This window comes from Chlorocebus sabaeus, chromosome 8, assembly GCF_047675955.1.
Source record: "Chlorocebus sabaeus isolate Y175 chromosome 8, mChlSab1.0.hap1, whole genome shotgun sequence".
NCBI lineage: Eukaryota > Metazoa > Chordata > Mammalia > Primates > Cercopithecidae > Chlorocebus > Chlorocebus sabaeus.
In genome coordinates this window covers 108026071-108051904 of record NC_132911.1, presented here as the reverse complement: position 1 = coordinate 108051904, position 25834 = coordinate 108026071, and the positions used below count along the sequence as shown (strand labels likewise).

Sequence of the window (25834 nt, the reverse complement as noted above, 5' to 3'; positions counted from 1 at the left end):
GAGGACAGGGCTAATGTTTGTTTTGTTCACTACTATGCCTGAAATAGTGCCTCAAAAAAAAAGCTAGGACTAAATAAACCTTCATTGGACAGACATTTATTGAACAACTATGTGTCAAACAGTTTTTGATACTGAAGATATGGTCTCTGCCCTAAAGGAGCTTACATTTTAGTTAAAGTGTTGATTTAATGATAGATGAGAATCTACCTCAAACTCCATACATATTTTCCAGGTGAGGAAATGAATGCCCTGGAGAATAAGTGACCTGAGTAAGGGCATATGGAAGATATGAGTGGCACGGATTTGTTGTTTGTTCACTTAAAAAATTTCTCTTTTGCAAAGTATTTCTCAATACACATTTCACAATCCAGAGGTGGGTTGTACGAACTCCCGTTTCTTCAGTGCATAAATGCCCACAGAACACTGAGGGCATCACGAGCTGAGGGAGTTGAGACAAACACGTTGAGCACATGATTTTTACATGCACAGAATGACAAGGGTTACATCAGTAGTCGGCAGACAGCTTTGGTGATCTGTTGCCTAATTCTATCATATCCACTACAAGAATATCATATCCTTTACTGTTGTCTATGGAGCCTTGGCATCTGGGGTCCCTGGGAAAGTGAAGGTGTTGGCGTCAATGGCAGCCGTGTTGTTAGGGTTTTGTCAGGAGCTGCCAAAAGAGCTCATTTGTGAGCTGGGAGTGGCAAGAAGGGACTCATATGTATTATTACTGAGAAAAGTAGAAGAGCTTTTCAGGAGAGGGCACATGAGAAAGGGAAGGGAATTTTTGTAACAGGAATATATGAACAAAAGCAATTCACTAGAGTGGGGGTATATATGGGATAAAGGAAAAAAAAATACGGGATAGGTATGGGGAAATGGACTGGAGTTGAGTCTTTGGAAATGGAGGAAATGGTTGTTTCCAAGAATGGAGAGACAGCTAGACTTAGATTTCAGTTAGATTACTAAATAAATGTGAATTCAAACTAGCTCTTAAATTTCAGACCTGAAGCAGACTCCCATGAGAACTCCACAGGCGTTCCTTCTCCCAGTTGAGGAACTGCCCCAGAAGGATATGGAGAAATCCTGTCACCCATTCATATCCACACATAGAAGCCAGTCTCTGGACAGGTTGTTTTATGTCAGGTTACCACGTCTCCCTACCCCGAAAACACACCCTCCACTCCCCACAAAGCAAAACTGAAACTTTAGCAGAAACACATACGCATAAAACCAGCTATGCCTTCGCCATCTTCACCCAGGGGCTAGCAGAGCCTGTGCCTGAGTATTTGTGACTCTGCTGTCAGTGAAGGCCATGACTAACTTAAAAATTTCACTCATAAAATCTGTGAGTTGCTGAGTCATTTAATCAGAAAGCAACTCAATCCAAAATAACAACTTTTTAAAATACAGCAACTTTTAATAGTGTGAGCAGAAATCTTTTGGCATTTTGAAGAAGTGCTCTACTGAGGGCTATTGCTAAGACCAGCAGTCTACTTATGTTATTGAGAAGTAGGAGACGGTGATTTCATTCTTTAAATGATACATGAGTTCAGGGAACGAGCTGTAGCAGGCTCAGGGCTATGTGGGGAGAAAAGTCAGAGAAAGCACTGCAGATGTCTGTAAAGAAAATGTTTTATTTAAAGTGTTAAATACCATCACCAGAATGAATTTGATTTACATTAGTTGGTGTTCATTACAGGACTAATCTGCCCTTTTTTTCCAACTGGAATTCCCTTTACTTTTCAAACATACTATGTACAGGGCAACAACGGTCACTGGCATAGTGCTAGTTACATGACTAAACCACAAGTCGAGGTGCAGATGTGAAAATTAAAAAAAAACACCAACTTTTAAATAAATACTGCATAATGACAAGTATGTACAAATATTCCATACAGTCATGTCCTTCTTATTAAAATTAGAAACAATTTATATAGGAATATGCACAAAAGATTATGTGACTGCATCTTAGTATCAGGAAAATCATAAACCTTTATTCTAAGGGATGGTATAGACACTCTAGGTCTATTAAATCAATTGTTGCTGGTACACAGGTGTCTAAATTATTTTAATAAAGTTTTATTCATTCTTTTAACAACTTTACCTGGGTCCATCAGAATGTCAAGACACAGTCTTGGTGTATTTCATATTGCACCACATAAAGAGAAGGCATTTTTAGTGATACTCATTTTAACTTTTGCACCGTATCAAGCATGATAGTTTTTAATGGTCAGCACTAAACTAAAAAAAAATTTGTGCATGGCCTTAATTTAAACAAATGAGATGTGGATTTCAAAAATTAAAGCAAAGAATTAAAATCAAGCTATAATAATGTGTTATCAAATTGTACATAAAGAACCATGGGTGGTTTATTACAATAACCAGTGACTTTTCCTCTAAATAGGGGAACTTAGGAGAAATTTGACCTTGTAGCACCACCCAATGGTAGTAACTGTCTGTAAAACCAAAGGCAGGGGTTTTGACTTTAGGAGATTTTCACATAGACTTTTGGTGATGGCATCAAATAACTATTAATAGGCATACTGACTTTCTTTGAGTCACCAAAAAATTGGAGCTTTAAAATTGTTGCAGATTTATATTTGCTATATTTCTTTAGAAATATAATTTGTGAAAAGTTGAATTTTACTACAGAAAAATGAATGAATAAACAGCCCTGTGTTTCAGGGCTCCCAATTTTTAGCAGTGTTTCTATTCACATAGTAAATGGAAACTGACTAAAGAAATTGCTTTAACTGATTAAAAAACAAACAAAACCTAAGACCTTCTACAAATAATACTTTAATCCCTGTATGAATAATGCTGGTGCTAAAAACAAATTTATTGGACATCACAGTGGCAACATGATTTTAGAATTTTCCTGTAAACTGAATTTTAAAGGTGAAAAAAAATACCATGCACTGTACAATAAACTGCAAAAGTTCAAATATCTTCTTTTTCAAATACATGCTGACTTACTTTAATGTACTCCCAAGTCATGTTGCAAAATCCTTTTCAACATGCTTGAAATCTTAAAATTATTTTTCCCTTGAGAAATTCGCAAATTCAGAGGCATCTACAGCTCTGAATCAAACATGGGGTATAAGAGAGGATCAGATCAAAACTTGTAATTTTTTAGTATAAGGTTCACTCTGGCAGGGATAAAGAAAAGATTAAAAGAGGGAGAAGAGGAAAAGTGAGAGGAGAAAGATGTGAAAAATTTGCACATATTGAACTTCGTAAGATTTGTATGTTTAACATGGAGATAAATTGAATATATTATACTTATTTGTCACATAAAGAGAATTTTAAATATCTTCTAGAAAGTATTTCCATTTGTAATGTCTGCCAAAACACAGACTATGATTAAAGAATAAACATGGTGTATCTTTGTATCACCCTGTTGCATTCTCTCTCCTTTTTAAAACCATGCACTAGTGAAATTTATTTTTAAAAATAATATAAACTGTTGAAAATGGCTGATTTTTATTTTTATTTTTTGCAAGTTGCAGCCCCAAGAAAATAATTTAAGTATTCAGCTAATCTGTGTCCATGCAAAAAAAGTTTCTTTAATTTCATTCAGTACAGCGTAGCCACAGAATTTTGCTTTTCAGAGTCCAACACATCTTGGCATTAGTAAAGGACGTGCCTGTGGAGCTACAGAGTCTGCCACTCTTCCTGCTGGACACACTGCTCTGATCCCCGGCCAGAGGAGGGCTTATGATTGTTCCTGACCACTTCTTTGGTCTCCTACTTTTCACCTGATGCTTCCTAGGATTTCACTCCTCGACCTGTAACACGGCTTCATGGCTGTATAGCTCCATTTCTGTGGCATATCAGGGCTTTGGGGTTAGATAAATGAAGAAAAAGGAATGATAAAAATATAAAGGTGCCATTGAAAAGGGCTTCTGTTGCATGAAACTGACTGATTCTTTGAGATTAATCCATGGCTTCAGATTGGACCAGAACTTGAATGTCATTGAATTCCAAACCTGATAGTTCTTCACAGCTCTGCTCTTTCACCTGAGGGCCTTCTTTAGGGCACAATGTGTGCAACTTCCTCTGAGAACACAGGATCGCTTTGTATCCCTAGAAACAGGCTCAGAAGACACAACATTAAGCATGCAGTGTTACCAGGGTTTGCAACCTGTGATTTGTTTTTTTTTTTTGTTTTTTTTTGTTTTTTGTTTTTTTTTGTAACGCTGGTTGCTGTGACAACAGTTTTACAGCTGCTATGAACGAGAGTAAGAAGGTCCAGTCGAACTTTCCAGAGATGATTGGGAAGCTCTTCTTGTCAGAGGGGCCAAGGTTGGATCTACTAGGGAGGAAGGAGGGAAAAGTTTGAACCATCCGATCACCATATTGGATAGCTCTAGTTCATCTAAAAGTATCTGGGCCACTCCCATAAAAGATTTGTGATCCATGCGGCCATAGTCTCCCCAAACGATGATCTGTTGGCAAAATAAAAAGTAGAGTGATGTCAGTGTAACTGTGTAAGTAGAAAAAGTTGTAAAATATATTAAAATACTAAAGTACATTCAGTTAATTTTCTGACATCAAATATCAAGTTAAAATCTGTATAATGAAATAGTTGTCTTTAACTAGTGGAATCTAAAGGTACATTGGGGAAATTGTACTGAAGCATTAAGGTCATAAGAAATCCAGAGAGACTGGAATTTATGTGTGGTGGGGATTTGCATGTCTATAAATCACTTTAAAGAAAATGACAACGTATATTGCTTTACAGCACTGGTCACTGCTTTGAAAAGTTTCCAAAGAATTTCAGTTGTGAGGAACATAAAAGAATACAACAGAAAAGATTTGAGGTATAACGTCTGACTCCATGAAAAATACTTTCTTAGGTAAGGGATAAACAATTAGGTAGATACCTGTAAAACTTTTCCTTGTGGACTCTCTTCGAAAGATAATAGTTGCTGGTAAAGGGGTTCCAGCGTTTTTCTTGCCACTTTTGTTTTCTTCTTGGCTATGCAGACTCCGTTATCTAATAGATACACCTTTACATATGGTGCTTGGGAAAGAAAAGATAGAGGAGAATAAGCGATAAACTATGGACATGAAATGGCCAACTCACAGTGACATTTACCACAGTTTAATCTTTGGCTGAAAGAGCTAGCAATCATGCCACTGGCCTAGCCGCATTCTGTCAAAATCACTAGATAAACAGTGGATAACTGTGTCTTTCAGAGAGTTTTAGGGGATGTTAACTTAGCATCTGAGTTTATTATTTTCATCAACTGGTTATACAGGTTTACACACTGCATTAAATAAAGTGAAATGCTTCCAGTCCTGAGAGATGTCCTACTCAGTCTTTAATTTATCAATACTTAAATCTATTTAACATGCTTGAAGCTATATTGTTTCATTCACTCATCCCCACAAATAGTGATTATCACTCAAAAGTACTTATTTATTGGTGGTGGTGTGGGTATAACAGTAGTGGAATTTCATGTGATATTGATCAAATTAGCTAAGAGGCAACTAATTAGAAAATCTATGACTTAAAATTTATCCAACAGACACTTCTTAAAAACCATTTTTTATGCATGTACAAATCATGATATTCTTTATAGCAGAATGAGTTGACTAGCTCTAAGACATATAAACACAACTGTCTTAATCACCAGTGCAAGGTTATACAATAGATTATATAATTAAAACTTTCTGCAAAGATAGAAAAGTTGAGTCAAAGTTACAAGTCAATCAGTAGAGATGCCTTAGCTAGAAATAGAAAAGTTAGGAGTCAAAATTACAAGTCAATCAGTAGAGATGCTGAGGCTAGAAATCAAGTTTCAGAATCCTCAGGAATTGTTTTATCCATCTTATCAAACAATCTCTACACAATGTATTTGGAGCACTGTGGCACCTTCCATGGCTTCAAGCGCCTTAGATTATAATGACATTTCAGTATGAAATATGTAGCATAAGAAGTTATAATAGTGCCTTTCTTTCCTCAGATTATAGGAAGTAAAAGTCTTATAATTAGAATATCCAGCATACATAGCTTATGGTACTTTTGGAGCCTGTATCTATTTTTATTCTAATTCCAGAGCCTTACGGATTCCTGAGGAGAATTTTGAAGCTCTAGAGAAACTGAAGAATAACACAAAAGACTAGCTAATAAGAAAAAAGAACTCCTTGTGTACATGGTGTGACAAAATGAATTTTCTAAGTGGGATGGTTTTTATTTTGCAGTGGTTTCTACTATGTATGCACTTATTTAACAACTTACATTATCCCCACTGGATCATCCTCATTGAACACTCATTCAGGATAAACACACAAATGACTCCAGCCCCAAACCAGTCATAATGGACTATCCATTAATAACCTTGATTAACTAAATCAAAGGTCTAAACTAATCAAAAGGTCTCTAATTTGAAACAATATGGATTATGGACGATAATAGAAAAATCTCTTTTGTTTTTACCTGGCAGTGTCTTCGAACCTGGTTTTACAACAAGGCCACGGGCCCGGATGATTTCTACCTCCAACTGTCCCTTTTTGTCCATCATTCCTACCTGAATATCACCTAATGGAAGGAGGAAGAAACAAATATGCTTTAATATACAAATGCACTAAGGAAAATACTTGAGTCAAAGACCTTGGTTTAACATCATTTCATCATTTCCCATATATTTTCTTAAATTCAAATATACTTAAAATTCTATCAATAATATCTTCCTTTAAAAAGCATTAAAATTAAAAGAGAAATAATGGTTAAATATTTTTTATTGCTAAAATCTAAGGTCTTGATTCCTGTTGATAATATTGTTACAGATTCTATTGGGCTGAGCCCAGTGGCTCATGCCTGTAATCCCAGCACTTTGGGAGGTGGAGGCAGAAGGATTGCTTGAGGCCAGGAGTTTGAGACCAGCTTGGTCAGCACAGTGAAGTCCTGTCTCTGCAAAAAAAACAGTCAAAGTATTTGCTGAGTATGGTGGCGTGTGCCTGTAGTCCCAGCTACTTGGGAAGATGAGGTGGGAGGATTTCTTGAGCCAAGGTGGTCAAGGCTGCAGTGAACCATAATCATGCCACTGCACTTCAGCCTGGGCAACAGAGTGAAACTCTGTCAAAAAAAAAAAAAAAAAAAAAAAGAGGGATTGAGAGAGAGAGAGAGAGAGAGAGAAGATTCTATGAAATTTAGAGAATTTCATTTTCAATAATCTAAAACAAAATAGTGAAATCATGTGACAGAAATCCTTACCCATTGCAGGTGTTGCCAGAGTCTGGCGTCCCACCAGCTGAGCAGGGCCAAGGCCATCCAGGAAATCGCTGAATTGGCTATCAGAGGCCAAGCGAACACCAGGGAAAATCAGACTGAAAGCAAAATAACATATGAGATTAAATCCCCAATCCTTATTTGTTTTTAAGTAAGCTTGGTTTCATTCTAGCGTCGTTATTGTGGCAAAACTAGTCCTATTATTTTGCCACTTATATTTACTGGATCCAAACACCCCGCTCCACCTCCCAGGGCTCTTCCTTCTTATTCTCAGCAGCCCACGCATGACACCAGAAGCACCTGTCACACTGCACTGTAGGCTTCTGCTGGTGAGCCTTTCTCTTCCTTGGTCGCAAGGGCAGACTGTGATTTCTATGAGTAACACTCAGCACATATTGAGCACTTACTCCATCACAGGCTTTATCATATTTAATCCTCTTAGCTGCACTATGATACGTTCTATTATTTCTCCTATTTCATACATGAAGAAATGTTTCTGGATCATTCCCATCTGCATACAAATATGCTGTTATTTCTTCCACCATATAAAAAAATCCCTTTCCTGACCCCATTTCCCTCTCCAATTACTACCCCATTTCTCTCCTTGAAATAATTGTCTCTATGTGCTGTCTTCGATTTCTTTCCTCTCATTCCCTCTTGAAAGTCTAATCATGTTTTCATTGTTGCCACTCCACTAAAATTTTCTGATCATTTGACACAATTGACCTTGCCCCTTCTTCCTTGAAGCACTGTCTCCCACTGCTTTCTGCACACTCTAGTCTCCTGGTTTCCCTTTTTTCCCTTCTGCGATTCAGCCTTAACCTCTTGTGCTAGTTCTGCCACTAAACACTGGAGCTCGATCCTTTGACCTCTTATCTTTTTTCTATGTCTGAATTCCCTTGATAATCTCATCCAGTCTCATGGTTTTAAATGCCATCTATGCTGCTATTGCCTAGATTGACATCTCCAGCCTGGATCTCTCCCTTGGGCCACAGACCTATGTTCCAACTGCTTAGTCTACACATCTGCTTGGATATGTAATAGGCACCTGAAAGTCAAATTGTTTAAAACTGACTCTCCTCATGCTTTTGTTCCCCCACTGCAAACACACAAACAAAAAATCCAAACTCTGGTCTTGCCAAAAGATTCCCATCTTGATAAATGGTAACTTCATTCTTCATTCTTCCAACTGCTCAACCTTGGAGCCATCTGTCTTCCTTCCTCTCTGTCATGGACTGAATGATGTCACCCCAAATTTCTTATGTTGAAGCCCTAACCCTTAATATGTCTGTATTTGGCCATAAGGCCTTTAAAGAGAGAAGGTTAAATGAGGCCATTAGCATGGAGCCCTAATCCAATATGATCCATGTCCTTGTAAGAAGAGGAAGAGACACCAGGAGTAGGTACACACAGAGAAAAAGCTGTGAGAAGACATCACAAGAAGGTGGCCATCTGCAAGCCAAGGAGAAAAGCCTCAGGAGAACTCAAACCTGCGGACACCTTAATCTTGGACTTCTAGCCTACTGATCTGTGAGAAAATAAATTCCTGTTGTTTAAGCCACCCAGCCTGCATATTTTATTATGGCAGCCTTGGCAAACAAATATACTATCTTTTCTCTCATTACCCACATCAAATGCACCAATAAATCTTACTTGTTCTACTGTCAAAATACATTCAGAATCTGACCTCACTAACGCTACACTCTGGTCCAAGCCACCATTCCCTAGCTTCCGTATTCCTGTAGTAGCCTTGTGAATGCTCTCCCTGTTGCTGCCCTTGCTGTCCTGGCCCCTTGCCCCCTCAGCATTCAGACTGATCTGCCAAAAACAGAAGTCAGATCCTGTCACTCCTCTGCTCAAAACCATCCAACATCTTCTCACCCCACTCAGTAAGAGCAGAGTCTTACTTAAGTCTATATAAGCTGTCCTCACCCCTGCCACATGCCCTAATTTCTCGTCCGTTACTGCTCTCACCCTTCCTCCCCAGTGCTGCCCTCCTCACTGCTGACACTAGGCCAGCTCCTGCCTCAGGGCTTCTGAAGCAATCTTCATCCTAGAATGTTCTTCCTTCAGATATCCCTCTGCTCACTAAATTCCTTCAGATCTTCATTCTAATATCTCCTTTCCCCTTTCCCCATCTATCCTGTGTCAAATCTTACCTCCAACCTCTTGATCATCTTTCTTCCTTGCTGTATTTTTCTCCTTAGCACGTATGCTATCTAATCTACTATATATTTTACTAGTTTTTCTTTTATACACATTTTAACAATTTTTCTTGTTGTTTGTCTTCTCTATTAGAGTGTCAATGTGAGGAGAGTATTTTATTTTGTGGGGGGTGGCGTCTGCTTTGTTCACTGCTGTATCTCTAGCACCTAGAACCAAGCCTGGAATATTGTAAGTTCTACAGAAGGAAAGGAAAGGAAAGGGAAAAGGAAACAAAAGAAAAGAAAAGACCCAGTTGAGAGAACCAGGTCTATATGACTGCAAACCCCATGATCTTAGCCATGGAGATTTACTCCCTCCCCACTATGACTTGTATCTCCAATGTACAGCACAGTGACTGGCCCACTGGAAGGTATGGTAATATTTGTTGAACGAATTTATGGGTATTCATCTTCTTTTTCCAATAAGACTATAAACATCTGGAGCAAGGGCTATAGTGTAAACATTTTTATATCCCTAACAGTATCTAATGTAGTTCTTTGCAATGATTAGTGCTCAGTGCACGTTTACTTTTCAGTTGATTTTCCCTCTCTTTTTAGACTTCTTTAATGAATAGCGAATCTATTTCTCCCCCCGACCTCAACTCTCAAATATTCAGTTAATACAAATGTTTTAGTCTGTTTCTATAAGTATCCCGTATAAGCCTACTTACGAATGTATAGAAACCATTTATATCTCTTGTATTTATGTTATCATGCTAGACAAATTATCCTGAGACATACCATTCATGCTGTGCCAACAGCTCCTATGGCCTCACATCTGTAAACTGGCCACACACAGGTTATCTAAACATCTAATACTTCCATGGTGATGACAGTGAGGCCAGTAAACCCCATTTTCTTTTATTAATGTCCTTTACAGCCCCACTTCCAGATCTTTAGTTGCTAAGTACTATTAATTTGTTGGTGACAGAACTACACAAGCTACAAATGCTTTAAAAATATCTGAGACAGTTGATTCAAAGGAAAGCTACATGATAACCATGTAAAAGGCTCCCCAACTTTTTTGGTGGCATTTCTTTTTGGCTGTTATATTTAATATAATTAAATAATTATAGTTGTTTGTTACAACATGGAACTAAGTATACACCAGCATTCCATATTTTTTAGCAATCATTCTCAGGATAGAGATTCTTAAAACTAGCATTGTTCACATGGTATGGCATGCATGCTTATTATTTTCGGGCTTTTATATATTATTTCAAGCTAGGGCAAAATACTGTATTTGCATTGCATTGTAAGAGTTACATTTTAGCAACTTGCCATTAAGGCAAAACACTTTATTCTTAAATCTATTTCACTTGATATAAAAAGCCAGATACGTCACATTGCTCAGTGGCAGGTGAGCAAAGTTCTCTTCACAGGAAATTAACCAGTGAAAATTCAAGTGGTTCTGAAGAGCATGAGAGTTAGAAAGTCTCTGTGGAAGCACAGAGAGTGAGATAGGTGAGGCACGGAGGAGACACACATCATATGCAGCCTCACTCACTTTCCTTCTGAGCTGTAGCTGTTCATGCTGCCGTCTGTAGACTCTCGGCTTGCTTGTCGAGTCATCCAGTTCCTCATCTCCACGGCCAGGCCTGTTTCTGTACTTCTTTGGACAGTGCTCCTTAGTTTTTTACCTCCTGCTTCTGCAGAGATAGAAACAAAAAGTGTAACAGCTTTGTCATCACTATCTGGTAAGAAATATCAGCCAAGGCTCTGAGATCATCAGATGCAAAGAACTGTGTAAATACAAAGTGCTCTTATTAAGGAGACAGAAATAAAAGGTATTTAAAACAATTTTAAACAATGTCATGTTGAGTGGGACGAAGATTTTCTAAAAAATCTGTAAGCACAAAACACCATTGTTTTATTTCCATTTAAAACAGTGTTCAAATTGTTAATGTAACAAAAAGATTCAACATAAGCAAAAAAAAAAAAGCTTTATTTCCATTGTAATACTTAAATGCCAGGTTAATTTATGCCTATCTTTTGTTTTCATTGTAATATTTAAATGCCAGATTAATTTCTGCCCACCATATTTTCCCCTTTCTTTTAATCATAGTAAAAGAACCAGGCCTTCACACAATTTACAAAGAAACAGATGGTGAGTAATCCTCAAATTCCAGTCTTAACTTTTACAGGAAAGTCTGTTTTTGTAGGGTGATAGATATTAGAAGGAAAAAGAATCTACACAAAGGAGAGAGCCTAGTTTGCCAACAGTTTCACATCTCTTGGTAACTTTCAGAAAGATACTCCAAGGGGAATGCAAAAACCCACCAAAATAATGTGAAAAGAGATGTTTAATTTTTGTTCATGGACAGTCACGTCCTCAAGGATCTTTAATAGCTTGGTGATGTGATTTACTAATAGAAACCAATTAGAAGAGCAAACAGGAAACTGAGTCAAGTACTACAGATGTGACACAGATAGGAAGTACTATCTGGAGAGGTCAGGGAAGAAGGTGTGTCATAGAGGGTGTGGGATTTGAGCTGGGCATGAAAAATAGGTAGATTGGGACTTAACGAGAGGTGAGAAGAGAGCTTCGTAAGCAAGGGAAACGGCATGGGCAAAGGTGCAAAGATAGGGATAGCCACGTGCATTTAAGGGAGGTGCAATGACCAAAGCACATGTAAAGTAATGGGGGAGTGGGTTCCACAAAAAAATTGAGCCCAAATTACAAAAGCTATGAGTGTTGAGATGCGAAGTTGAGAGGCTACCAAAGCTTGAGCAAGAGGGTGATAATACAAATGATTTGTACTCGATTACTTCTTGTCAGGCTTAAATATTTATCCACACTGTGAATATTGATAGCTTTTTGGGATATGACCATACAGTTAGCTCTTTTAGTGCCTGGTATTAATAACTTTTTTTTTTTTTTTTGAGACAGAGTCTTGCACTGTTGCCCAGGCTGAAATGCAGTGGCGTGATCTCTGCTCACTGCAACCTCTGCCTCCCGGGTTCAAGTGATTCTCCTGCCTCAGCCTCCTGAGTAGCTGGGATTACAGGTGCCCATCATCATGCCCTTCTAATTTTTTGTATTTTTAGTACAGACAGGGTTTCACTACGTTGGCCAGGCTGGTCTTGAACTCCTGACCTTGTGATCTGCCCGCCTCAGTCTCCCAAAGTGCTGGGATTACAGGCGTGAGCCACTGCACCCGGCAGTAAGTTATTTTTAGGTCTATAAATATTTGCTGATATTGCCAGTGATTTGTCGAAATCTCTTTTCACCAAGTCTCTTACAAGTAATTACCATTTTGAAATGCTGCTTTAAATTTCATCCATTCTCTACTTTCAACATTAATGTACACCAAAATGCTTTAAAGAGTATATATGAAATATAAATTATGACTGATCTGTAACTCAGTTCCACAATCTAAGGCTGATATTTTAATAACTGATGGTAAACATGTTGTACTGATATGAACTGTAACAAGATACAAAACATCCCCTACTAATGAGGGAAAGATCTTCTTTACAGCAGAATATTAGTAAATGTAAAAGGAATACAATTTAAAAATTACCAATTTGCAACCTCCATTGGAATAAATGATATAAGTAAGGATCATCAAGGGAGGCTAACACTATTAGATGAAAGGTTGTAGAAAGGATACTCATATGAGCCAAATAATTGTTCCATAAATTATTCTAATTGTTAAAGGAAAAAAAAAAGTACTTTAACACTGGGAGACCAGCTGCCACCATCTTAATCAAGTGATCAAACTTAGTGGCACTAAGAGGGGACAATAATATGCACCTCTGGATATAAGATACACAGTATCACTTGTCAAGTTGTTCTGGACAAAAACATGCAACCTGTTTCTAATCAGATCTTTGGAGCCAACTTCAAGTTTTCAAAAACAGGTGATAGAGTAACAAGATATATGATAGACACACATACACAAAACAATCAGAGAAATCCAGAACATGGACTACTATTCAAGAGAGTTGACCTAGTCTATTAAAAGAATAATGAAAACAAACAAAGAAATAAGGTAAGGGAATTATTCTGGATTAAAATATATCAAAGAAATTTAACCATCAAATGCTATGAGTGTACTCGAACTTCTTGTTTGGGAAAGCAAAACAAGAAATTCTATATGCAAAACAGTATAAAAGTAAATTTGAATATGCATTTGACATTAGATATTAGAAAACTGTTATTTTTTAAGGTGAATAATGACATGTATTATAAATAATTTTCTTATTAGGAGATACATGCTAAAGTATTTAGACCTGAAATGTTATATATTCTGCAATTTACTTTCAAATGGTGTAGGAAAAAACAAAACAACAACCAAGCCCCCAACCCCACCCCAAAACTGCACATATATGTTTTAAAAAATGAGGGAGAATGTTAAGGAGAAATGAAAGAATGAGAATGCAGAGTACATCCTGATATTCACGAAGTTAATATTTATGATTTCATTTGAGCAGTCCTCAAATAACTATATCAAAAAGTAAGCTGGGCATGATGGTTCACACCTGTAATCCCAGCACTTTGGGAGGCTGAGGCAGGTGGATCACTTGAGACCAGCCTGACCAACATGGTGAAACTCTGTCTCTACTAAAAACACAAAAATTAGCTGGGTGTGGTGGCTCATACCTGTAATCCCAGCTACTTGGGAGGCTGAGACTGGAGAATCACTTGAACTCAGGAGGCAGAGTTTGCAGTGAGCTGAAATTGCACCATTGCACTCCAGCCTGGGTGACAGAGCAAGACTCTGTCTCAAAAACAAACAAACACACACCCCAAGCAGGAAGTAATACAATTTTGTGCAAGTGTGTCTCTCCATGTAGCTTTAATGTTCATTTCCTGTGAACAGTGCCCTTGTGAAAAAATTGCCATCAAGTGAGACATAAAACTTCAGTGAAATTTGAGCATGTGGAATGAGGATATGTACAAGAAACATATGACTTAGAAAGGAAATGAGATTCTGAAATATCTCAGAACACAGCCTCTGCAATGTCAAAGATCTACAGTTTTTAATTTAAGGTCTGACTCTATTACAGCGAAAGCGACTTGAAAATCTGCCATTATAGGGTTATGAGAACCAGCACCATTTGTCAAAGAATAATATGATCAGCATGTAATTCTTTTGTTTACAGATTGCTTCTTACATGTATCCCCTTCATAACGATGCTAAAAATCCCAATTTTACAGATATAGCATCTAAGGGCCCCAGAAGTTTACATAATTCCCTGAAGCAACATAGTAAGTGACAGAACCAGCATTTGTAGACAGTTCCCAGACTCCAAATTTTCTGCTATTCAGTACTTCATTGTCAGAATATAACTAAATGGGGAGCTTGTGCAGCTGTCTATGGAGATTATCCTGTGCTAATGCTATAATTGCATATGGAAGGCCCTATTAGAAGCAGCTCAGTGGGGTGGGAAAAGCAGAGCACAGTGAAGGAGTCAGGTCCTGGGATCATCAAACTGCTTCTCTTTTAGTCTCCACTCTACCATTTACAAGGTGGGTGACACTTAAGCAAGTTACATACCCGCTCTGTGACTCAGTTTCCTCAAACTGAAATGACAACAATAATAAGCCTATCTCATTAGGAATGAGGTAGGAATTTTTGTGAGTATTAAGGAAAACAATACATTTAAAGCACTTAGGATAGTGCCTGATGCATAGAAAAGTTTCAGTTAATTGTACTGTTATTATTACCAGATAGGGAATTTGAAACTAAGTATTCTAGGCCTGACTCTACCACTAACTTGTGAGCTCTATCTATTGTACTCTCTGAGTCACATCCCCTCTCTGAGTCTCTGGCTCCTCATTTATGAAAAAGGGAGGGGGAGGAGGGCAGATGATTTCTGATATCTTTGAGTTCTAATGTCTATGAGTTTGTGTATTAATGCATAACCGAGACCATGACTAATACCATACATTGAGGAGATACGCTAGTCACTATCATCTGACATAATCAAATAAATCCAAAAATATACTGAACATTTATAGTAGCCCATTAATACATGTCTTTTTCAATGTTCCATTATCAAACACATTTATAGGCTTATTTTACAATTAATTTTTCAGCACCACAAAATCTTTAGCTACATTCACAGTAAAACTAATTTAACTTGAATGTCATTCATTACCACGATTCACATTTAATGTTCCAAATGATTTGTCATGTTATTTAACTTAAAAACTGAATCTATATAATGGTGAAGGTCTATATAAAGAAAATGTGGTAGGGAGAACTCTAAGATGATACCCATGATTATGTTACTCTACATGTAAAAGGGATTTTGCAGATGTAATTAAGGTTACTAATCAGTCAACCTAAAGATAGGGTGATTATCTGAATGGGCCTAACTGAACCACACTAGCTCTTTCAAAGCAGAGTGCTTTCTCTGGCTGGTTCCAGAAGAGGAAATCAGAGAGATGTGAAACACAAGAAAATTCAATGTACCTCTGTCTGCCTGAAGAGGGAAGGGGCCACATGGAAAGGATGTGAGAGCCGCCTTTAGCTGCTGAGAGTGATGCCTGGCTGACAGCAAGAAAAGAGGGACTTCAGGCCTGCAACTGTAAGGAATTGGGTTCTGTCCACCACCTAAAGGGCCTTGAAAGCTGATTTTCTCCCCTAGAACCTCCAGACAAGAACTCAGCCCAGGCAACATCTTCATTTCAGCCATGTGATGCTCTAGAAAGAAAACCCAGCCAATCGTGCCAGACTTGTGACCTACAGAACTGTGAATTAATAAATGGGTGTTGTTTTCAGTTGTTAAATTTGTGATAATTGTTACACTGTAATATAAAACTAATACAGTAAGTTCTGAGTCCTTTGTAGATAAGTTTTTTAAATGAGGAGACTTATTAAAATATCCTATTATGACTTAGGGGTGGACCATCAAAACTGTAAAAACTTAGCCATTATTTTAAAAAGTGTACATTTTAAAAAGTATACACATACATATAAATATACACATGCATACATAAACATATATGTATAATGTATGTATGTGTGTATGCACTGAAACATCAAAAAATACTCAGGTAAGGCCCAGATGGTGTTGTTGTTGAGGCCTTAAATCACTCATTTTGGTATTAGGTATTTTAAGCCAAAGTACATTTGGAGAAGATGCCTGCAGGTAAAAATCAAATTCTTGAACTGCAAAATATCACAGGCAGAAAGCAGAACACAGGAGGTGTCCTTGTTATTCTGCTCTGCTTAGTCTGATGACTCATTTACCTGGCACCCTCAGTAAAGCCATTTGATTAAACAAAAGACCAAAGGGTCAGTTTCCCCTAATAATATCTGGAAACCAGAAAACCTTTTGAGTTACTTGACAACAAAAACAAAAAGATCCTTTCTGCTACTGACTTGGAAACTGTTCTAAGCCCCACCCAAGGCAGGGCTTACAATGCACTGTCAAACTTAATGTCACAGTGACCTCCTTTCAAATCTTGGATTCACATAACCCATTCCTGGTTGCTCCTACCTGCAAGGTCTCATCTACTGCAGACAGACTTACTTTGGATTCAGGATTTTCTCAATGTCAGTATGCAAAATGATTTATGGAAACAGGATGAAGAATAGTTGGCAGATTATGAAAACTGACTTTACATTTTAGTTTAGACTACAATTTATATGCTTTAACAAGTTGCTATTTTTGCATTTTATTCATAATTACCATTTCTCAGAGTTAGTATAATTTAGAAAACCATTTGTGTTACATTTAAATAATTAAAAATGCATTATAATGAGAATTTCTAAAATTATTGACTCACAGATTTTAGGAAGTAATCTTGGGTAGCCAGTATATCTATGTAGTTTATGCACTCCCTTATTGCAGCAGTGAGAAAGTTGAGGTCCTGAGTGGCTAGTTTGTCTTTGGTAGAAGACTTTTTCATCTTTAAGAATCATTAATAATTGTAAATTGTACTTTTACTCTCTTCCACCTTGCTCCTTTAATTCCTAAAATTTAAATATAACAATTGTCTCCAGCACCTTCATCAACCTCTGTGGTAGACTCTGTAGACATAACTTCTCTCCTATCAGCAGATTTTTTTTTTTTTTTTAAATTTTACTTTAAGTTCTGGGATACATGTGCAGAACATGCAGGTTTGTTACATAGGTATACATGTGCCATGGTGCTTTGCTGCACCTAATCAACCCATCATCTAGGTTTTAAGCCCCACATGTATTAGGTATTTGTCCTAATGCTCTCTCTCCCCTTGCCCCCTACCCCCAAACTGGCCCCAGTGTGTGATGTTCCCCTCCCTGTGTCCATGTGTTCTCATTGTTCAACTCCCACTTATGAGTGAGAACATGTGGTGTTTGGTTTTTTGTTCGTGTGTTAGTTTGCTAAGAATGATGGCTTCCAGCTTCATCCATGTCCTTGCAAAGGACATGAACTCATTCTTTTTTATGGCTGCATAGTATCCCACGGTGTATATGTGCCACATTTTCTTTATTCAGTCTATCATTGATAGGCATTTGGGTTGGTTCCAAGTATTTGCTATTGTAAATAGTGCCCATCAGCAGATTTTATAACTTCCCTCCCATCAGCAGATTTTATATCAAGATATGAAAGATGTTGATTTATTTATCTATTTGGTCCTGCAAGATCTCAATATGGGGACACTGTCGTGGATTACTCTAACTACGTGTAAAAGCTCATACACTTAGTTTCTCAGGTCTTGCTACTATCATAAATATAATTCAAATCTCTAAAAGTCTAAACAAAATAAAGACAAAGAGCCAACAATTTCGTTTGGGCTAATCCAGGCTCTGCATTTACAATTAAAATAAACTTGAAATTAAAAATGAACAATTGACACTCAAAATTGTTTCAGACTTTAACATGTATCCATTCATTTCAAAAGCTTTGTCACAACTATTTAATACTATAAAAGTTATATATCTAATAGCTACAGCATGGTGAGCTTCAAGCAGAGGTCATAACTATGGTAGATATTAGGGCTATTCATGTATTCATGTACTTATTCCCACCTCTGAAGTTAGGTGTGGTCATGTAACTTGCTTGTCCAATGAAATGTGAGCAAAACTAACCCATGTAACTTCAGGGTGGAAGATTTAGCAGCTGATGTATGTATGACTCACTATGTCTCCTTCCATCAGCCTGAGTACAGCCACACATAGGACTCTCAATGGACATGTAGCAGGAGTGAGACATAAATTTTTTGTGTTAAGCCATTAATATTTTTAGTTGTTTGTTATTACAACCTATTCTGACAGATACATACAATAGACAGTATTACATTTTCTTGTAAAAGTTTTAAATTTGTCTATTTTTTTGTTTTCAATATCATTTAAAAATTGGCCATTTTGAATACAGCTCTGTTAAAAACTCTGAATTTGATATTCTATTTTGTAACTGTTTTCATGGCTTTTGTTTTATAAGCATGCTTAAAAAAATTTAATCATTGTTCTTAAAATTCAGATTCAGATTTAAAACACATTAAAATAATTTTAAATAAAGATTTGATTTTAGAATAGTTTAAGATTTACAGGAAAATTGCCAAAGATAGTACAGAGAATTCTAGCACCCCCATATCCAGTTTTCCCTATTATTAACATCTTACATGGGTATGGTAAATTTGTGACAATTACCGAACTAATATTGATATATGACTATTGACTAAAGTTTATACTTTATTCTGATGTCCTTAGTTTTTACCTGAAGTGCTTTTTCTGATCCAGGATACCGCATTACATTTAGTCATCATGTCTCCTTACGTTCTTCTTGGAAACACATTTTTTATATCTCTAATTCCTGATATTCTTTTACATTTGTAACTACTTTTTGTCTGCCTTTGTATATAAAATTAACATGCAGTATGACTCATAATAGTATTCGCATATCCATTAATATATCCACTTATTTTTGGTAAAAACAATATATAAATTGAAAATACTTGTCTATAGAAAAGTAGAAAATGTCACATCATATGTGAAAATGCTGTATGTAAGAAAATAAGTCATCCATGGAATACTATGCAGCCATAAAAAAGGATGAGTTTGTGTCCTTTGTAGGGACATGGATGCAGCTGGAAACCATCATTCTCAGCAAACTATTGCAAGAACAGAAAACCAAACACCGCATGTTCTCACTCATAGGTGGGAACTGAACAATGAGATCACTTAGACTCGGGAAGGGGAGCATCACACACCAGGGCCTATCACGGGGACGGGAGAGGGGGGAGGGATTGCATTGGGAGTTATACTTGATGTAAATGACGAGTTGATGGGTGCTGACAAGTTGATGGGTGCAGCACACCAACATGGCACAAGTATACATATGTAACAAACCTGCATGTTATGCACATGTACCCTAGAACTTAAAGTATAATAATATTAAAAAAAAAAGAAAATAAGTTATCAATACTATATTAATCCAGACTGTATGACACAATGTAAAAGGACAGACTTAATACACATTTTAAGTGTATTTATAAGTTTGATTATGTTTCAAAAAAATTCAATTAAAATTCTCAGTCCCAGTGTTATAATTGAGTCAGGCAAGGGTCAGCATTGGATATTAAAATTATTGGATAATTTTTAGAGAACAGAATATTCATGTGGTACCAAAGTATTACTCCAGAAATTGCTTAGTAATTCTAAAGGGAAAAATATATCTTTTCCACAGAGAGAAACTGGCAGTCACCTCTTAACCAAGTGATGAAATGTAGCATGCCTAGGAGTAAGAAATCTTGACATTATGTGTCTATTGATGGACTATATCAAGTTTATATCACCTATGACATTTAACCTTAATGTAATCACATCTCTAGGTCTAACTTCCAGTTTACCAGAAATACAGGGAATAGAGAGAATGATAAAAAAAATAATCCAGAATGTTGGACATTCTACAAGACAGTTTTATCTGGATTCTTCAAAAGTCAATGTCATGAAAAATAAAAGGGAAAGTACTGTTTTAGATTAAGCATAACAACCAAATACAATGAATAAACCTTGACTGAATCCTGGATTAAGGAGAAAAACAACAAAAATCTTTAAAAAACATTTTTTTGGGGGGACAACTGAACTGAAGAAATTGATACAAAATGAATATGAGATAATAAAGAGTTTTTTGGGTTAATTTTGTTTATATATATTTTTTAAAATTTGAGATGTATGCTAAAAGTACTTAATGATTTATCACGATGTCTGCAACTTACCTTATGCTCAAATGTTTGGCAAAAATACATACCACATGTATGTGGTGTATGTGTGTGAATGCATGTGTGTGTATGAGTGAAAAGAGAGCAACAAAGATAAAAGATAAAGTCAATAAAGTCTGTCAGTCTATGTAGTGGATGCTCGTTATATTATTCCTTTTTTCACATTTAAAATATTTCAAAATAAAAGTTGGGAAAAAACTCAACTACTCAATTTAGAACAAGGGAGGGAAAGAGCTATTGTTTCACAACTTACAACTATGTGTAGATGCTTTGGATATAAAATCTACGTACCTCTAGTTTTCATAAGAAGATTGTATGGCAGTGATGACTACTATCATTTTCCATATGAGGAAAGTGCCCAATTCACACAGTTGACTAATGATATAGATGAGATTTGAATTCAAATTTTGGCAATGTTAAAACCTATGCTTGTTTCTCAAAGCATGCCGGGCTTCCATCTTCACTTAGTATTTTCGACACAAATTTCTAATTCCAGAATAATCAGTGACTTGAAACCTCATCTCAGGTTCTCCTTGTATGTCCAAATAAACTTAAAATACATTGTTTTATGGGTAGTGTTGAGACTCAGATCATTCACGATTTTTGGTCTCTCATGAAAAATGGGGAAACGTCACTTTCGTTGCCAAATTCTGACTTCATGAGAATGATGGTAACATGGATTTATGATAAAAATGGAAACAAATGTGCTAGAAAGTTATTCTCTATAATACACATATGCATTTCAATCTCTCAGCGTGCCACTTTGGACCAACCCACACCAAAAATTAGAGATTTCATCAAACGATACCACAGCTGTCAACAGGACTGAATACATCGTGAAAAACTGAGGATTTGCCAACATGTGGAGTTGAAAAGGATCTTGACCTCTTGTGTGTCTTGATCCTCATCTGCAAAACAGAGGTATCAAGCCAGAGGACAGGCATACCTGTTTCCCATTATGGGTTCCTGTAACTGTTAATACCGACTTTTAATAAGAAGTAAGACCTTATGAAGAAATAAAGCTTAAGACTCTTCTGCAGTAAGATAATTACATTTTTTCCATAAAAGTAAGACTTATCATTTTGGTATTCTTAACACATTTAAATATTAGAAATTATAGCTGTCATTGTTACTCTTTTGGCATTTGTAATTTTTTGGTACTTTCTTGTTCTTGTCTGATGTTGTTATTACTACACTAAGGGGGATCAAGTAAAAGCCCATTAGAAAATAATCCATTTCTGATCCACAGTTAAACTACTTAGATAGAGTTGCATATCCACTACCCCACTTCTTGGCTTTTTTTTTTTTTTTTTTTTTTTTTTTAACTTTCAGATCTGTACTTGATCATGCATCAGTTCACTGATACCTGTGCCTGTTTCTGTCTCAAGAATGGATGTGAAATATCACCAAACTCTTCATAACTCTCAAGTTAGATATTTTGAGGCAATACTTTACGGTCGGATGAACATGCCATTTTAGAATCAGATGATATGAGTTCAAGTTCCTATTTGACTATTTGCAAATTTTGGGCAGGTAACTTATCTTTCTGTAGGTCAGAATACTTTGGTGTAAACCTGGAATCATAATTAGCCTATGCCATAGAGTATACAACATGTAGTGGTGTTTAATAAACAGTGTTGAAAAAGAATCAGATCCTATAATCTGCATAGTTTTGGAAACTGAATAACATACAAAATTATAATAAATCTACAGGAAAAAAACTACGCATAAATAAAAGGCCTTGCCATGTAAGAGGAGAGAGCCTATTGGCCAAATTGAACTAAGGGGTTGACTTCCCACCCAAATCATTTTTTTCAGATGATATCAAGGTGGCTGCCATTAAGTTGAAAGCAAAGGAAGTGAGTAAAGCACAGAGGCTAGAAACTAAAATATCAGAGTTGTTAGGCTGAAAGTCTGTGTCTAATGAGGCATTTGGTTGAAGAGACTCACACTTGAAACTGATCTGAAGCAAACAGACTGTAAACCTACTGAATTTCTGCACTACTGTAATAGAAAAAAAATACTAGCTTACCTTACAAAATTCTGTTGAACCCATAAGATAACAATGTAGTTTCCAAACCTGTACTAGAAAGAAGCAGGCTATGACAGCAATGGAACCACCTCTTCAATAGAAACCTTCATGGCCATAGAGAATAAACAACAAAGAAACACCTTCCTGAAAACAGAACCAGGGTTGCCAGATGAATAAACTATGAAACATACTCTACTGTCAATCTCTGCCATTCCTACCAAGTGAGATTGATAACTCCTATAGATGACTGATTGTTTTGGGTTTCCTATTCTCTCCTTTCTAAATGGGAATTTTTCTTTCAGTTATTCTGTGGCTACCATACATTTAAATTACATTTAACAGAGTCAGAAAACGGAGGCAGATAACTTGTTTTCAGGCTTGCAGGTCACTATAATACGAAAAGCCACATCTAGATATAACAGGACTACACATTGCTCAAAGATTTTAGATTTCGAACAGCTGGGTAAGATTTTAAGGTTGTCCTTCTGAGGAGGAATTTATTATGCTCTATATGAAAAAACAAGAGAGTGCATGGATATTGGGTGTCAAATCTGCAGAAAAAGTTGAAATCGAGTACACCATATTCTTTACCTTAGATTTCTTCCATAGATTTTACCCTGTTCTTGTCTGCTTATGCTCAATGAACAAAGAGGAAAATAACAATATGACAAATTCTTATTTAAAAAGAATTAAAAAGAGCTAATCATATTGAGCTTAGTTTTTTTTTCTTACCATTGGTAATTATTTTATATTACAAAGTGGATATTTGTTAATGTTTTTGGCTTACCAGCATTTAAATCTTCTTTCTACATTTGAAAAATATCCCATCCTTTAATTATAGAAGTTGAAATCGTCAGGTGCCACTTTTCCAGCCTGCTTTGCAATTTGGGCATAAGCACATGGTTGAGGCACTACTTTTCCAAACTCTGAATCTGAAGTTAATAAAGCAAAGAAGCAGAGACACCATAGGCTTTCATTCCAATGAAGGTGGTCGCCAGAATATATTTTCCCAAAGTGACCCTACCCTGTAGCAGCATGCAGTGATTCGCCATGAGTTCTGACAATGGTGCAAGCTGTGATGTCTGTGCCAGGTAGCAGTGATAGTTTAGCAGGATTAACCTGCAGTATGGTTTTGGGCATCACTCCTAACCTACAGCCCAGAATCTCCAGCCTTCCTAGAGATTCTATGACCTATCCAGGATCCCTTAGCAAATACCTTTCTTTTCTGCCTAAATTGCCAGAACTGATTTCTGTTGATTGCATCTGGGCACCTGAAAGGAAACATGTTGCATATGCATGTTTCTTTGTAACGCATGATAGAAAAATATGTTGTTAGTATATATTAAGCTAAGTATACACAACTTCTAGGTGTAGCACAAAGAATGCATAACATTCAAGTACTCTTGTACATGCATGAATGCAAACAATCACCTAATCAGTATGGTCCCTTTCAGATCTAATAGCTTCTTTCCATTCCACAATAACAACATAGAAACCGACCAGGTACTTGTTCATTTATTTGTTCACTATATATTTGTTAAGTACTTCCTGAATGTAAGGTACTGTGGGAGATAACAAATTTGTAATACATGATCACATAATTCCCAACTATGTGATTTTTAAATTTAGTAGGTAAGACAGTACACAAATAATGACAATGCAAGGCAATATGCGCTAAGTGCTTTATGAGTGGTAATGTTTCTAGAGCTGCATTGTCCAGTAGAACTTTCTGTGAATGAGATAAATGTTCTATAATTCTGCACTGCCTGATAAGGTAATCACTAGTCATACGTAGCTACTGAATACTTGAAAGGTGGCTAGTGGGACTGAGGAATAAAATTTTAAATTTTTAAAAATTTATTTAAATTTAAACAGTCACATGTGGCTAATACCTCATGTAGTAGATAACACATATTTAGAGGTTCAGGAAAAGGCAAAAATATTTTGAAATGGGATTATAAGGGAATAGTAAGTATAATACTAGTTCACGATATTCATCAAGATAGGTATTGTTATGTACACTTTACATACAAACGAGGAAACTAAAGCTGAAAGACATTATCTTCATAGTCCATACCAGTAGGAAGAGGTGGAGCCAGGATTTCCAGTTCAGCCACACAGTTTTTCCTCTGCCTACAGAAGCTCTTATAGCTTCTGAATACTTCATACAGTAGATGGGATATGGGCTGAGCTTTGAAGGACAATTAGACAGGATATACATACAGTGGTAAAGGAAGATTAGAAAGAAAGGCATGAACAAAACTTTGGAGACAAAGAGCAAGAAGGCTTAGTTGTATAGAATTACTAGCCTTGGGAGGTGGGGATGTTAAACCACACACACACACACACACACAAAAAAAGTCTCATATTGTTAAAGAATTTGAATGTCGGGCTAAAGGCTTTATTTAGTAGGAGATGTAAATTTACTGACGTTTTTGAAGGAAGGGTAGTGTTAAGATGAAGACGGTGTTTAAGAGAACTGATACAGGAGCAGTGGTGTTGGATTGGTCCAGAAGGGAGAAAGAGAGAGCGAGCGAGCAGGTTGGGGGGTTACCAGATCACTTCAAAGATGAGCTCACGTGTCCCAAACTACCAAGGTGACAACGAGAATGGGAAAGAAAAAAGAGAACTGAGAAAAGCTGGGAATGAAGCATTTCCTTGGCAGAAGTTGCAAAATGTTGGTCTTAAATGTCAGGCCACATTTGGTCAATAAGTGTATTTTGTTTGGCCCAAACAATGTTTGAAAGTTTTTATTCATGTGCCAACATTTTAAAATACAAAAGTTTTAAGTAAACAATCAGATTTATAGCTTTCCATCAGGAAAAAAAAAAAGAGTAAATTTTCCAACCTTGGGATGACATTCAGTTTGGCATCAATTAGCTGGAACTGACTATTCATCCTTCTTTTATAGATAGGTAAGCTTTCTCCAGCACTTTCAGTTCTTGTCTTTTCCCTTTCGTTTTATTCCTATCCTACTTCACTGATGCATGTTACTTTCCTGGCCTGTGGTTTACGGGAATAATAAGGGAACAACCGATAATTTTATTTTATTTTTTTGAGACACAGTCTCACTTTGTCACCCAGGCTGGAGTGCAGTGGCTTGATCTTGGCTCACTGCAACTTCCGCCTCCTTGGTTCAAGCGATTCTCATGCCTTAGCCTCCTGAGTAGCTGCGATTACAGGGGCCCACCAAC

At 36.7% G+C, this 25834-nt stretch overlaps 1 protein-coding gene across 50 annotated transcripts in view; it reads right to left on the bottom strand.

Moving 5' to 3' along the window:
• Window positions 1-1620: 1620 nt before the first annotated feature.
• The window catches only part of RIMS2 (regulating synaptic membrane exocytosis 2), a 765294-nt gene continuing 741080 nt past the window's right edge, over window positions 1621-25834 (bottom strand). For all 50 annotated transcript variants that reach the window (XM_073018262.1, XM_073018263.1, XM_073018267.1 and 47 more), the window contains 5 exons: window positions 10955-11096; window positions 7229-7341; window positions 6452-6553; window positions 4893-5032; window positions 1621-4454 (listed from right to left, as the gene is read on the bottom strand). In XM_073018262.1, coding sequence (XP_072874363.1) covers window positions 4236-4454; window positions 4893-5032; window positions 6452-6553; window positions 7229-7341; window positions 10955-11096 — 716 coding nt within the window. In that variant the 3' untranslated portion in view covers window positions 1621-4235. The remainder of the gene's footprint in view (window positions 4455-4892; window positions 5033-6451; window positions 6554-7228; window positions 7342-10954; window positions 11097-25834) is intronic.